The 14,775-nt window shown below is 56.5% G+C and overlaps 2 protein-coding genes across 8 annotated transcripts; one reads left to right on the plus strand and one right to left on the minus strand.

The window, feature by feature from the left end:
- Positions 1-38: 38 nt before the first annotated feature.
- Positions 39-10,744, minus strand: SPHK2 (sphingosine kinase 2). Of its 7 annotated transcripts, XM_055370093.2 has the most exons (7): positions 10,518-10,744; positions 9,509-9,660; positions 4,078-4,549; positions 2,605-2,754; positions 2,377-2,471; positions 2,169-2,284; positions 39-1,762 (listed from the first exon to the last, which is right to left on the minus strand). In XM_055370093.2, the coding sequence occupies exons 2-7, from the start codon at positions 9,545-9,547 to the stop codon at positions 670-672; spliced, it is 1,965 nt and encodes a 654-aa protein (XP_055226068.1). In that variant the 5' UTR covers positions 9,548-9,660; positions 10,518-10,744; the 3' UTR covers positions 39-669. The 7 variants fall into 7 exon arrangements, with proteins under 7 accessions (XP_055226068.1, XP_055226069.1, XP_055226070.1 ...); XM_055370094.2 differs by lacking the exons at positions 9,509-9,660; positions 10,518-10,744 and adding an exon at positions 6,014-6,212; XM_055370095.2 differs by lacking the exons at positions 9,509-9,660; positions 10,518-10,744 and adding an exon at positions 6,005-6,212.
- Positions 10,745-10,782: 38 nt separating this feature from the next.
- RPL18 (ribosomal protein L18) lies at positions 10,783-14,719 on the plus strand. The gene is made up of 7 exons (XM_055370104.1): positions 10,783-10,921; positions 12,184-12,270; positions 12,638-12,745; positions 13,238-13,336; positions 13,848-13,971; positions 14,104-14,173; positions 14,603-14,719. The coding sequence occupies exons 1-7, from the start codon at positions 10,919-10,921 to the stop codon at positions 14,676-14,678; spliced, it is 567 nt and encodes a 188-aa protein (XP_055226079.1). The 5' UTR covers positions 10,783-10,918; the 3' UTR covers positions 14,679-14,719.
- Positions 14,720-14,775: the final 56 nt, after the last annotated feature.

Consider the following 14,775-nt stretch of genomic DNA (forward strand, 5'->3'; position numbering starts at 1 on the left):
CTCCCGCGGGCTGTCGGATGGAGGAAGGGCAGAAGGTCTGAGAGGAATGAAGCGACTGCCTTTATTGCATAGACCTTTTCAATTGCTTTTTAGATTGGGGACGGAGGACGCACATGAGACGAACAGGGGATATGAATTTCCCCGCCCCCACCCGCGGGGAGAGGAACATTAGTGCAAATCCTAGCGCAGGCCCCGGGGAACCTGCCCCTCCTGGGCTGATTGGCCAGCTAAATGGAGGCACTGGAGTGGATGGGGCGAGGCTGCGGGCCCTGACCGGCCGACTCACTGAGGCCTACCCCAGCCAGTACATTCCAGGTCCTGTCATTGGGCGACGCGTAAAATAGACTCCGCCCTCAGCCATCCTGGCCGGGTAGGAGCAGGTGGCGAGCGTCAGGACTGAGCCCTGCCCCTAAGGGCGGCCCCAGATCAGACGCCAGGCACCGCCCTCATTGATCAGGCACTACCCTCGGGACGAGCCCATTTCTCTTTAACCGTGACGACGCCCACCTTCCAGCATCACGTCTGGTCCCATGAAAGCGAGCGCAATCCTGAGACGGGGCCAGGGCCCCTGCCACCACAATTCTAGCAGCCAGGCCACACCCCCTAGCTCAGGCTCCGCCCCATTGGAATGTAGGCCCCGCCCCCGGCGGGTTCCAAGCTTGTTTAGTTTCAGGGCTCCCGCCCCGGGCAGCCAGGAGGCCCAGTGAGCAGTGTACCGATGCCAGGGTGCATCTGTGCCTGTAGCGGCCCATACTCCACCTGCTCCCCGTCCACTGTGAGCACGCCGCGTGGTGTGAGCGGCTCTAGGCGGAAGGCACGGGCCGCGGCGTAGCCCAGCTGCGGACAGCCCAGGCTGAAGTGGCTACCACGCTCCATGGCCAAGAAAAGGCGCAGCAGCGCAGCCCGCGAGATGCCGCTACGCACCCAGCACAGGTGCACCAGGCCGTCGTCGAAGCGCGCATGCGGAGCTGCCACCAGGTCAGCGCCTAGGTGGCTGGGCGAGATGGCCAACATGAGCACAAAGTCCCCCTCCAGCGTCACCCAGTCTGGGGGCAGCGGGGTGCCCAGCGGAGGCAGCAGGTGGTCGGGCGGGCCGCAGGTGGAGGCCCCTACCCGGGCATCAGGGGTGGGAAGTGGGAGCCCAGAGGATGGGGGAATTACGGGGGCCCCTTCGGAGACGGGTGAGTGTAGAGCTGCCTTGGGAGAGCCAGGAGGTGAAGACAGCAGTGGGTCCGGGGACAGCGGAGCATCCCCAGCCCCACCCCAGTCCCCAGCCAGCTCTGGGCCCCCACCGTTGAGGGACAGGATGGGCAGGGGTTCTGGCGAGCCAGGAGAGGCCAGGGCAGGCTGGGGCAGGGGAAGAGGCAGGTCAGACACAGAACGATGCAGGGGTGAGTGGGCCATGGGCGGAGCTGGGTCTGGGGTTAGGGTCAGCTCCGACTTGGCACGGGGCAGGCTATGGGCAGGGGTGGGCGAGGCGGGTTCCACAGTGGCGGGGAGGTAGGAGAGGCGTCCGCGGTAGGTGTGCAGTGTGGCGAGGCCCAGCACCGTGCCCAGTGTGAAGCGGGCACTGCCCAAGGCCCTGAAGCGCTCGCTCTGGATATCCACATCTGACACGAAGCCCCAGGCCACAGACAGGAAGGAGAAACAGCGGGAGCCCGAGGCCAGCGTCACGGAGAGCAGGTCCAGTGGGTGGCCACCACCCCGGCACAGCAACAGTGAGCAGTTGAGCAACAGGTCGAGGCCCAGGGCTGGCTCAAATCTTCACAGCCGGAGATGGACGGACACACAGAAGGAAGGAGCAAACAGCGGTTGGGGAAAGAGACAGGTAGGAAAGCAGGTGGCAATGAGACCACGAAGGCCATGGCCCAGGCCCACCACAGCCGTGGGGCCACCTCCAGGCGACTCCTTACGGGGCCAGGTTCCTGGTCATCTCTTTCATTTGCTCCCTACAATTCACTGAGTGCCTCCCATGCCAGGCAGAGTTCTGGGCGCTCGGGATACAGCTGGGAAGCAGGCAGGCAAAAATGTCCAGGAGCTGGGGGTGAAGCATCCCACAGGCAGGCTGATTTACTTGACTGACTGTGGGTTTGGCTGAGTGGGAGATATAAGGGTCCCTATCACCCCAGGAGGGGCTCATCCCTCCCTTCGTGGTATCCTCAACCTACCCCCCATGCTGGTTCACTGCTCCGGCCAGCGCGTTGCCCGAGCCGCAGGGGAGGATGCCCACAGGCATCTTCACAGCTTCCTCCCAGTCAGGGCGATCTAGGAGCCCGTTCAGCACCTGGAGGGTGGGAGACCAGAAGCCTGGGTCCTGGTGGCAGTCTCTATAGTCCCCCAGGGCCCAGGGCTAGGGGCAGGGTGCTCCTGCTCTACCTCATGGAGCAGCCCGTCTCCCGAGACCGTGACGATGCCATCCCACTCACTCAGGCTCAGCCCCTGGACCAGCTCCCGGGCGTGGTTCTGTCGTTCTGAAGTGGGATACCGGGCTGTTAGGCAGGCTGTCCCACCCCAGCCCCATAGACCCAGGAGTCCCACCCACCACTTTGCTCCCTTAGGACTCAGCTGTCCCAGCCCCCAGCTCCCATTCTCACTGGCCCTTACCTGTCTGGATGAGGTTGAAGGACAGCCCAGCTTCAGAGATCATGGGAAGCACGTGGTTCTTACACCACTGCCAGGCCAGGCCCCGCCCCCCAAAGGGATTGACCAATAGAAGCAACCGCGGCGGCCGAGGTAGCAGGTCAGGGGTGATCTCTGTGGAGAGAGGTTAGGGTCTGCAGAGGCCAGTGACCCAGGCCCCCCAACTTGGAAACAGTCCCTTCATCAGCCCCCAACGGAATTGGTGGAGGGCTGGCCCCTGGGACCTGCTGGCTCTCATGTGGCCAGGCCTAGGCATGCAGCCCTGCCCCAACTCCTAGCTGCTGAGACAAAGGCAGGGCTTAGGTGTGAAACCAAATGCCCTTTGTCCCCATGTGTGGGAGGAGCTGTAGTTCAGAGCCGTGGTTCCCACTTTCCTCACCCCAAACACCTATTACCCAGGATCAGGTTACTTCCAGCCCTTAGGGGCCCCAGGCAGGATTAGATGCCACCTCTGAACTCCAGGGAAGCCCTAGACCTCTGTTGGCACCCATCACTCTGGGTGGTACCTGGTCCTGTCTCAGGCTGCTGCTCTCACCAGCCTGGGTGACTCACCTGTGGTCAAGACCCATGTAAAGGGGAAGAGGATAGGAGACAGAAACATATATCTAGCAAGAGAACAGCAGATGTAAATCACTTTTCTCTGCCTGCGTTGTTTTGTTTTGCTTTTTGTGAGGGAGTATCGGTCTTGTCGCCCAGGATGGAGTGCAATGGTGCGATCTCGGCTCACTGCAGCCTCTGCCTCCCGGGTTCAAGTGATTCTCCTGCCTCAGCCTCCCGAGTAGCTGGAATTACAGGCATCTGTCACCATGCCCGGCTAATTTTTGTATTTTTAATAGAGATGGGGTTTCGCCATGTTGGCCAGGCTGGTCTCGAACTCCCGACCTCAGGTGATCTGCCTGCCTTGGCTTCCCAAAGTGCTGGGATTATAGGCATGAGCCACTGCACGCGACCTCTGCCTGTGCTTTTTTTTTTTTTTTTTTTTTTTGAGACAGAGTTTTGCTCTTGTTGCCCAAGCTGGAGTGCAATGGCGCGATCTCAGCTCACTGCAACCTCTGCCTCCTGGGTTCAAGCGATTCTCCTGCCTCACCCTCCTGTAGCTGGGATTACAGGTGCGCAGCACCACACCCGGCTAATTTTTTGTATTTTTAGTAGACATGGGGTTTCACCATGTTAGCCAGGCTGGTCTCGAACTCCTGACCTCAGGTGATCCACCCGCCTCAGCCTCCCAAGTTGCTAGGATTACAGACATGAGCCACCACATCCGGCCCTCTCGTCTTTTTGTTCCTTCTGTAGCCCATCCCTGTGTATCACTCCTAATGGATCCAGAGAGATACATCACCCAGACACACAGAAAAATAAAGACACAGCTGCCTATGGAGGAAATTCTGCAGAGACACCAAGGTGGCTCCAGGATAGAGCAGCTGCCCAGCACCTCACCCCCATCCCCGGGCAGTGGCAGTCCTCGGAGCAGACAGGTGAGGGCAGTGGCCCAGCGCTGGGCCTCGGCACGGTTCTCTTCGTAGGTGGCGGCCCCATCTGCCTGGAAGGTGCGAGTGGCTCTGCGCCGGGCCCCGCGCCGGCCCCGAGGGTAGGTGTAGATGCAGAAGTAGGCCGCTGAGTCTGAGGGGCTGCGGCTTCGCAGGGTGCAGCAGCCTGAGACCTCGGCCAACGGGACCAGGCCACCCCGGGGCCTGGCTTCAGGTTTGGGGCGCAGCCGCTGTATGTGCAGGGCCTGCGATGTAAGGGTGAGGGCAAAGCGTGGGCCTCGGGCTGGGTAGGAGCCAAACTCGCCATGGAGGAGCGGGGTGCTGGCAGCCAGTGGCGGTGGGGGCGGGGCCATGGCCTTAGCCCTGACCAGGGTGCTCCTAGGCCCGTGGCCCCAGCTCCCGGTCAGCTCCTGGTCTGGCCTCTGTGGGAAGGGAGGAGAGAAGGGGTGAGAATTCAGGACCCCATGGCAGGGGCAGGGAGGGGCAGGGGCTGTGGACAGGAGGAGACAATGAGGGGCAGTGGCAGGTGAGACAGGAGCATCAGAGACAGACAGGCTCAGACAGGTGTGGGCAGACCTTGAGGATGCGGGACAGAGGCCAGCATCCTGGAGGGGGCCGGAGACCCGGGCATGCAAACATCCAATCATTTATTCCCCAGTAAGTATTCAGCACCCTTTATGTGCCAATCACGGTGCTAGGCCTAGCAAACACAGCAGGAGACAAAATAGCCCCAAATCCTTGCCTTCATAGGAATAGATAAACAAGAGAAAGGATTGAAATATACAGGTGGTTGGGTGATGATAACGGGCTTTGGGGGAAAAGAAGGCACAGGAAGGGGAATGGATAGTGGGATTGGATATGCAGAAACAGACATGCAAAGACTGAAAGACACACCTCCCCGACACCCCCACCCCCCATACGGTGCAGTGGGTAACAACAGCAAAACAATCACAAACGCAATAGAGATAGGGTCTGAGAGCCAGAGAAACACTGAGAGGAGACAAACAGGGTCAATGAGGTGAAACTCAGGCTGATGAAAGATACTTAAGAGAGTAAGACTTTTTCACCCCAACGAGAAAGGCAAGACAGAGTGGAAGGGAGAGCAAATAGGAGGGGTACGAGGCAGGCATGGAGACAGCTGGAGAGAAGGGATATGACAGAGGGACTACGTAGTCCGAGAGGAGCCACATGCGAGCGCCTGCAAGGGGCAGGGGCCAAGAGCTGGTCCCTGAGCACTGACCTGGGTGTCTGGCCGCCTGCTCTCCAGGGAGCGGGTGGGAGCAGGACTGAGGTCCCTTCCCCACAGGCCCTCTCCCTGCCCTCTGCCCGGATTCTGCCTCCTCCTTTCGCTCACCTTTGTTCCCCACTGCTCCACCCAGCCACCTGCCAGTCCTGCCCCTCACATTCCCCAGGCCCAGAGCGCCAGGACAGCCCCCCACCCCCCACCGCCTGTGGACTCACCCTTAGGAACTACATCTGCCCCCCTATCCCCAGCGGCTCTCTCGGGTCCAGGACGTCTGCTTCACCCCCAAACCTGCCCTAGCCCCATTATGGGAACCTCAAATCAGGTTCAAGCACAGAGCCCTAGATGTCCTCCAGTCTTGGGCCTGGGTCTCTGTCCCTGGGTCCCCGAGACCTGGACCTGGGTCTCCATCCATTAGTCCCCAATCCATAGGCCTGCGTGTCTGGCCCTGGGCCCCCAAGCCGCCATCCGCACTCTTATTTCCAGAACCCAGTCCCAGGCCTGGCTGGGTTCAGTCCTGGCCCAGGTTTTCCATTTCCATCTCCCACCCCCGTGCCCCAGTCCCGGGCCTGCGTCTCTGTTCCTCTTGGTCCCTCAGTCCCCTAGACTCCGGTCCCTGCCCCGACCCCCGCACCCTCCTCACACGCCGGGTCCTCCTCCAGGCGGTCCCGCAAGTCAGCACCAACAGCCCCCATCAGACCTAGGGGTGGGGGGAGGGTGTGCATCCGCTCAGCCAATGGCCGTGCAGCCGGCCTATGCCGCACCAATACGAGGGCGCGGGGGGTGGAGCCAGTCAGCTCGCGAGCTTGGTGCAGGGACCGGCCGCGGGAGAGGCCGAGAACTGGGCGGGGCCTCGCGCTTCGGGAGACTGGCCGCCATCCTGGGTGGGGGCCGACGCGCAGCGGAGACGACGTCGCGGCCCCATAGACAGCGCCGTTGTCGCCATCTTTGTTAAGGGAGAGTGGGCCTGTCTCATCCATTGAATTCACAAAAGAAAAGGGGCGTGAGGGAGGAGGTCTTTAGCTGCAAAGACAGAGACTCTTAACACGCGTAACAAAGGCCCAGAGATCCGATCCAGACACAGAGCAAGGCAGAGACCCAGAGAGGTTGGATGAGGCAATAAGAGAGCTGGGAGGAGAGGGAGAGTGGGGAAAGTGAAGGATACTTTTTTTTCGGACAGTTACAGAGTCAGAGAGACCCAGAGAAAAGCAGAGATATAAACAAGAGACCAAAACTGTGGGATTGAGAATGTGCAAGGTAAGGATACAAGAAAACCCTGAAAATGACAGACACGGAGACAGATGGAGACAGACACTTCTGGAATGGAAACCGCGAAGGAGAGGCTCATTAATTCAGACTTATTTATCTCAGGCTCAAACCAGAATGGAAGCGGCATGAGATAAACATCTGCCCAGTGAATGAACCAGTCACATGGCAAGACAGAGACAGAGAGATGGGGACAGTATCTCTAGGTCAAAGGTGAGGGAGGGAGAGAATATTGGAAGCCCAGGGGCTGGGAGGAACTGGGACAGAAAGTGAAGATGTTGACAGATGCACCGAGGCAAAGACATGGTGAAATTGAAAGAAAGGCGAGTATATATTAGGAGACTTAGAAACAGAATTGCATAGAGAGAAAGAGATATGCATTAGGAGACAAGGACAGAGCTCACTAGAAAGTGACAAATGTAGGCTGTAGGCCAGGCGCGGTGGCTTACGCCTGTAATCCCAGCACTCTGGGAGGCCGAGGCGGGCGGATCGCCAGGTCAGGAGTCCGAGACCAGCCTGACCAACATGGAGAAACCCCCGTCTCTCTCTCTTTTTTTTTTTTTTTTGAGATGGAGTCTGGCTCTGTCACCCAGGCTGGAGTGCAGCGGCACGATCTCGGCTCACTGAACCGCCTGCCTGGTTCAAGCGATTCTCCTGCCTCAGCCTCCTGAGTAGCTGAGACTAGAGGTACGTGCCACCACGTCCGGCTAATTTTTTACATTTTTAATAGAGACAGGGTTTCACCGTGTTAGCCAGGATAGTCTCGATCTCCTGACCTCGTGATCCACCCGCCTCGGCCTCCCAAAGTGCTGGGATTACAGGCGTGAGCCACCTCACTGGGCCAAAACTCCCGTCTCTACTAAAAATACAAAAATTAGCCAGGTGTGGTAGCACGCACCTGTAATCCCAGCTACTCAGGAGGCTGAGGCAGGAGATTGCTTGAACCCAAGAGGCGGAGGTTACAGTGAGCCGAGATGATGCCACTGCACTCCAGCCTGGGCAACAGACCAAGACTCTGTCTCAAAAAAAAACCAAAAAAAAAAGAGAGACAAATGTAGGAAGAAGTTTGCTTATTGCCAAATCATGTACCTAGCATCCAACCCACAGTAGCAACAGCACCAGATAGTATGTGCCAAGGAATGACACGGAGAGAAGGGGGAACAGAAACCCAGTAAGACTGAGACTGGGGCACAGCAACTGAGCTTGGGGCCCTGGGAGAAGGAAAGGCAGAGACAGTGGGCAAAGAAGCTGAGATTCAAACATAGAGCCTAAGTCACACAGATGAGAGGACAGGGAGGAGGAAAAGGAGAAAGGACCCTGCGGCTCACACACACTTGCTATGTGACTGCTGGGAAGCCCCTGAATTCTTGGCCTCAGCTGTCCTGTCTGGGAAGTAGGGAGAAAGCTATTCACACTGAAACAGGAATTAAAAGAAATTAAAGAATGTGTAAGCAAAAACTCAGTTGTATGTAAAAAACCCAATTCCCCCTGAGGAAGAGAAAGAGATTGAGTACTTTAAAAATTAACTGCCTGTTTTTCTGTTTGTGGCTAGTGAGCCTTATCTAACTCCCTTTCCCAGGCATCGTGAAGACCCTGTTTCTCTAACTGTGCAGCTGCAAGGTCACTAGACAGGATAAACTCAAGTCATAAAACATGTTTTTCCTTGAAAAGTAAGAAATAATGTAATGCATGTCTCAATTGAATAACTGTCTTTGTTTCTCGCTTCTATAATATGCTTCCCCCTGCACAGATCTCCCCCTACCCCACGAAATACTTAAAAGGTAACTTGACTCTTTGTTCGGTGCTCAGTCTTTTTCAATGTTAATCTGACTGGGCCAGTGCACCTAAATAATAAATAATAAGTATCCTCCTCAACCCCTCAGTTTCTCTGATTCCTAAATTATCCCACTGGAACACCTGCCTGGAGAGAAGGTCTGAAATCACTTATAGAAGGGCTCCCAGGCTGGGCGCGGTGGCTCATGCCTGTAAGCTCAACACTTTGAGAGACTGAGATGGGAGAATCCCTTGAGCTCAGGAGTTCAAGACCAGCCTGGGCAACAGAGGGAGACCTAGTCTCTAGAAAAAATAAAAAAATTGGCCGGGTGCAGTGGCTCATGCCTGTATGAAAAATACAAAAGTAGCTGGGCGTGGTGGCGCATGCCTGTAATCCCAGCTACTTGGGAGGTTGAGGCAGGAGAAGTGCTTGAACCCGGGAGGCGGAGGTTGCAGTGAGCCAAGATCGTGCCATTGCACTCCAGCCTGGGCAACAAGAGCGAAACTCCACCTCAAAATAAATAAATAAATAAATAAATAAATAAATAAATAAATAAATAAATACAAATAAAAAAATTAGCCAGGCATGGTGGAGGCTACTTGGGAAGCTGAGGTGGGAAGATCACTTTAGCCCAGGAGGTTGCAGCTGCAGTAGGCTGTGATTGCGCCACTGCTTTCCAGCCTGGGCAAGAGTGAGACCCTGTTTTTTCTTTTTTTTTTTTTTTGAGACGGAGTCTCACTCTGTCACCCAGGCTGGAGTGAGAGCGCGATCTCGGCTCACTGCAACCTCTGCCTCCCGGGTTCAAATGATTCTCCTGCCTCAGTCTCCCGAGTAGCTGGGATTACAGGTGCGCATCACCACGCCCGGCTAATTCTTGTATTTTTAGTAGAGATGGGGTTTCACCATGTTGGCCAGGCTGATCTCGAACTCCTGGCCTCAGGTGATCCGCAGGCCTTGGCCTCCCAGAGTGCTGGGATTACAAGCTTGAGCTACCACGCCTGGCCTCCAATTTTTTTTTTTTTTTTTTTTTTAAAAAGAAAAGCTTCGGATTTTGTCTTTCCACAGTATGAGGATCTTGGCTTTTAGATGGTCCCTTACCTGGTCCTGCTGCTCCTCTGCTTCAGGGTGTCCATTCATCTGCTGGTCCTCTGCTCTGTTACATCAACGGGACCCTGGCCCTGGGTCTTAAGCCATAGTAGGCTGGTAAGAACAAGGAGTCAGGTCTCACTGTCCTGGCCTGACCTTCAGCTCTGTGGAGGAGAGGTGAGTGAGGAGCAGCATTGACAACCAACTGCAGGAGGCCCTTCCAGGCTCAATGTGCCTGAGAACCAAGAGGCAGGGGCCTCCCTGGCAGGTGGGGGGAAGAGTAGATAAGTCATTTTAATCACTGCCCCAGCCAGTCCATCTGGTTGTACACAATATGTATGCTATAATAGGAGTGAAGGCTAATTTTTATTGAGCACTTATTATGTGCAAAATATCGACCTCAGCAGTTTTATTAACTTTCATAATCCTGAAAAACACCCTGTGTGCCAGGCCTGTTGTCATCCCCTTTTTGTCCATAAGGAGAGTAAGGCCCAAAGAAGTTAAGTGATTTTCCCAAGATCACAGAGAGGTTAAATGACTTGCCCAATCACCCCATTAGTAACTAGCAGAGTCAGGATTTGAATTTGGTTATAGCCTTGCAAGGCCCCATCTCACCATCTTTCTTTGCCACTACTTCTCCCTGGGTCTCCATCTCACCCCTCTTTCTAGGTCTCCTTCCTACCCTTTGGGCCTCCATTCCCCCCACCCCCAAGCCACGGAGTCTCCACGTTTCCTCCCCTCTGAAACTGTGTCTCCCTCTTTCTAGGTCAGGGAAGGGCCATCTAGGGGCCGGGGGAGAAGGAGAAGCGGAACTCAAAGGATGGGAATACAGGATGCTATAGATTGAGGTGCAGCAAGATCATCTCGGGTTAGACCTTAAGTAGGACTTCCCAAGCAGCGGCTGCGCCTACGAAGTGCAGCGCGAGATCAGGGAGCGGTGAACCTGATAAGGAAACGCCCGAAGCGTGAGGTCGGAGATTTCCAGATGCCCCGACTAGCCCTGCCAGCCCCGCCTCCTCACCTCCAACACTGGGCCCGCCGGGTCCTCCGGGAGCCACTGAGAGGCCGTCGGCGTCGGGCCAGAGCGTCACCGCGCGACGCGCCGTGCTAGCTCCACGCATCTCGCTCCCAGATCCCTTTCTTCCGGAAAGCTATCGAGAACACGGCCCGGGTAGGGCCAGAGAGGCCCCCGACGTGCTGGCCCTTCCCTCTTGGACGTTGCGCTTGTTCCTCCGCTCTATGCTCTCTGCCGTTATCGCCCGGCTAGTCAGTCGTCCAACTCACCACAGAGAAGTCCGGATCGTGGTAGAGCGCCGCGTCGCACCCATGTGACGTCACGAAGGCGCCACTCACTGGAGGCTTTCCCCGCCCACCCCGGCCCCGTTCCTTCTTTCCGGACCTGGCCGAGAAGGAAGCGCCATCATGGTGAGCTCGCTTTGCGGCGTTCGGGGCTGGATAATCCGCTGCCATCCGCTGTGGTTTTGGGCTAGGGGCACGCTGAAGGGCGTCAAGGGGTCTGCGGCTGCCCGGAGGGAGCAACTCCCGATACTGGGGACCTACTCTGGGGGCCAGGAGAGCAGGGATGGGTCAGCCATAGCCTACCGCCCCCACTTAGTAGATGACCAAGTGGAGGTACTCAGAGGCTGATATGACTGGGTTTACAAAGCCAGGAAGTGGCAGAGCCAGGATTCCGACCCAGGTGGCTGGCCCCGCAGCCACTCTTAGTTACTTGGCTTTGCTGCCTTTATCTGGACCTGTCACTTTCTAGTATGAAAAGTCGGGTTCGATGGGGGCCGCGGCGGGTGAGAGGATCGAGAGTCGAATAACTGGATCTGGGGACCAGGCAGGTCTCTGAGTCTCAGGCCCCTTCCCACCTTGTGATGGTTTTTGAGCCTTCGCCCCAGTGTCTGGCTGTTCGTTGGGTACACAGTAATCTCATCTGACAAGTTTGTGAATTTGGGAAGAAATAATTCACAGGAAATTCTCATCACGGGGTTTTGCACACAGTAAGTGCTGCATAAGTGGAGCTATTAAATAGTTCTTGTAATTGTCAACACAGGCTGAAAAACTTAAGTTGCTCAGAAAGGCAGCAGGGCGGTAGGAGCCTGGCGAGGCGGCTCACGCTTGTTATCCCAGCACTTTGGGAGGCCGAGGCGGGAGGATTCCTTGCCCAGGAGATCAAGACCAGCCTGGCCAATATTGTGAGACCCTGTCTCCACTTTAAAAACAATGTTTTAAAAAGACACTATTTGGTAAGGGTTGTTGGATTGACTGATACTGTAGGAGAGGTGGTTCTAGTAGTATTGCTAGGTTCTGAATAAGGATTCGTTTTCATCATTACTGCCATTGGTTTGATATTTTTGGTTATCCTCCGGGTATGGGAACCAGTTTTGATAACATTGTTGCAAAATACAAGTTGTAAAGAATTGACCTTTTTGTATTAAGTTAATATGATTGCTGTGTTACGATGTTTCGGGGTTCTGTGTGCCATGGGCTGAAGGCTTTGTAAACAGTCCCTTTTTACAGAGGGATCAGTGGCAGCCCACAGGTCTCCTGGTGGTGGGCCTGGGATTTGAGCTGGTGTGTTCAGACCTGGGCTTGTGTCCCAGCTCTCAGTTTCGGAAATAAGTAATAATTGGCTATGGTTGGGGGTAGTTGGGTCCATGGTTGCCTCTTCACCCCCACAGGGAGTGGACATCCGCCACAACAAGGACCGAAAGGTTCGGCGCAAGGAGCCCAAGAGCCAGGATATCTACCTGAGGCTGTTGGTCAAGGTGAGGCTGGGCCCTGAGGTCTTTGGGAAGGGTCACCCCAGGTCTGACTTGCAGATCCTCCATTCTAGTGCTGGCACCAAGCTCCTCCCAGGGGCCTGCAGAGCAGTCTCGGGTCTCTGGTTCTGTTCCAGGGTCTCCTGCATTTGTATTTTCAGCCTCTAGGCTGTGTACAGCTCGGGAGTGGAGCCAGGATTTTCTAGGTCCTTGGCCAGGAAGGACCTGGGCCAGCTTTCTCCCTCTAGGTCGGTGGGTTGGGGGAAAGGGATAAAGATTCTTTTAGTCCAGATCATCATGTGTTTGCCCCTTCACTGGAAGGCTGCGGGGGAGCAGGCTGTCCCAGCTTCTCACTGTCTTCCCGTCCCTCCAGTTATACAGGTTTCTGGCCAGAAGAACCAACTCCACATTCAACCAGGTTGTGTTGAAGAGGTTGTTTATGAGTCGCACCAACCGGCCGCCTCTGTCCCTTTCCCGGATGGTGAGTGGCTGGTCCAGAGAGCACGGTAGACCTGGGAGCCGCTGGGTCTTGTCTGTCTGGAAGGGAGGCAGGACTTGGAGCTCTGGGAGCAACCGGGGCATCAGGGGTTTGTCTCAGCCAGTCACGAGCGTAGAGCTTGGACTGTTGGTTGGAACTGAGTGTCCATGGGCAGTGGGCAAGTCTCCTGGTCCTCCTCTCCTTCTCTTTGTGAGGTGGAGGTGTCCTGGTGGCTTCAGGAGATTGCCCCAAGTCATAACTGAGTTTTATGTCAAAGGCCCTGCTGAGGGAGGCCCTATTGAACAGTCTGCATTTTTTTTTTTTATCTGGAGCTTTCCCCAGCTGGACCTGAGGAGAGGCCTGTGGGGTTTAAGGGGTGTGCTGTGAGTGGGGGGTCCCGTTAAAGGGCACAGCTGCCCTGGTCTGGGGATGCCTCAAGCGGTGCTGAATGTAAACACCAGAGCAACTTACGATGTACATCCTCCCCACCCTAAGATCCGGAAGATGAAGCTTCCTGGCCGGGAAAACAAGACGGCTGTGGTTGTGGGGACCATAACTGATGATGTGCGGGTTCAGGAGGTGCCCAAACTGAAGGTGAGCTGGCAGGGGCTGGGCAGACCCATCAGATCCTTGCTGTGCTGTGCTGTGCTGTGCTGTGCTGGTCCATCCTCAGTCTTGCCACCGCTGGTGAGGCAAGCATCCTGCCTGTCTGAGTGGCTTTGAGGATTGGTGTGGGTCGTCTCTGGCATGGTTGATGGTGGGGTCCCCTGGGCAAACTTCTTCTGGGGCAAGTTGTAAACTGTTAGTGCTGGCCCCTAGAGCCAGACAGCCTGGGCTCAAGTCTAGACTCCTTTGTCACCTCTGCACAGGTCTTTTTTTGGCCCAGCTTCCTTGCTGTTGTTTCTAGCATAACACCAGGGATGTGGTAAAAGTTCCTAGAGAGAAAGTGTTGAGAACAGCTGCTGTCAGCCCAGGGTGCTCCGGGTAGTAAATGATAGTGTTGGTTACCAGGGCTCTGCTGCGCCAAGGCAGTGGAGGGTGAGTCCTGGCAGCCGCTGGGTGACCATGCGGGGGTCTGACCCGCCAGCCTTGTCCTCTCCACCAGGTATGTGCACTGCGCGTGACCAGCCGGGCCCGCAGCCGCATCCTCAGGGCAGGGGGCAAGATCCTCACTTTTGACCAGCTGGCCCTGGACTCCCCTAAGGGCCGCGGCACTGTCCTGCTCTCTGGTGAGTGATACGTGGTCGACGGGGTTGGAGTGAGCTGTGTGGCTACTGGCAGCCTTCACCCTCCTGGATCTGGGAGGCCAGAAGCTGGGCGCCAGATCCCTGTCTCACCCGGTTCTCCTTCCCCTTCCCTAGGTCCTCGCAAGGGCCGAGAGGTGTACCGGCATTTCGGCAAGGCCCCAGGAACCCCGCACAGCCACACCAAGTGAGTATCAGGCCCCCAGCCCTGCCCTCTCCCCAGACTCAGCCTGCAGGGCCAGGCCTGGCCACACTTGGGCTGCTTCTCCTGTCCCTCGTACCAGCCAGCCCCAGGCCTTCTGGAACTCTCAGCTGCCTCATCCTGCCTGCTTTTCCCTTCAACACTGCTTGGAGCTGTGTTTTCCAGGGCCTGAGCAGGCATCTCCTGGGGAGCATGCGGTTCACCGGCCTTTGCCAGCCCAGGCTGGGACCCTCCAGGTGGTGGGGCAGGTGCTTCCATAGCCCCTCCTGGCTCCTTGGCTTCCCACTCTGCCAAGCTTTTCCAGCAGCATTGACTCTCCTGGGGCTGAATGTGACAGGCTTGTGGTGTTCCTGTGCCACTCCACAATGGCCTCCTGTAAGAGGGCCCCCCTCTCACTCCCTCCTCTCCCCACAGACCCTACGTCCGCTCCAAGGGCCGGAAGTTCGAGCGTGCCAGAGGCCGACGGGCCAGCCGAGGCTACAAAAACTAACCCTGGATCCTACTCTCTTATTAAAAAGATTTTTGCTGACAGTGCTCTGTGTGTGTTATTGGGGGATGGGTTGGGGAATTGGTGCCTGCGGGTGAGA

Source organism: Gorilla gorilla, chromosome 20 (genome assembly GCF_029281585.2).
Source record: "Gorilla gorilla gorilla isolate KB3781 chromosome 20, NHGRI_mGorGor1-v2.1_pri, whole genome shotgun sequence".
In the NCBI taxonomy this organism is placed as follows: Eukaryota; Metazoa; Chordata; class Mammalia; order Primates; family Hominidae; genus Gorilla; species Gorilla gorilla.

Coding starts and splice junctions, on each gene's coding strand:
- SPHK2 (XM_055370090.2), bottom strand. CDS start 4,774: ATGATTGGATGTTTGCATGCCCGGGTCTCCGGCCCCCTCCAGGATGCT. Junction 2,755..4,077: donor GCCACTGCCCGGGGATGGGG/GTGAGGTGCTGG, acceptor CTCTCTCCACAG/AGATCACCCCTGACCTGCTA. Junction 2,472..2,604: donor CTTCAACCTCATCCAGACAG/GTAAGGGCCAGT, acceptor ATCCCACTTCAG/AACGACAGAACCACGCCCGG.
- RPL18 (XM_055370104.1), top strand. Junction 13,337..13,847: donor AGGAGGTGCCCAAACTGAAG/GTGAGCTGGCAG, acceptor CCTCTCCACCAG/GTATGTGCACTGCGCGTGAC. Junction 13,972..14,103: donor CGGCACTGTCCTGCTCTCTG/GTGAGTGATACG, acceptor CCCCTTCCCTAG/GTCCTCGCAAGGGCCGAGAG.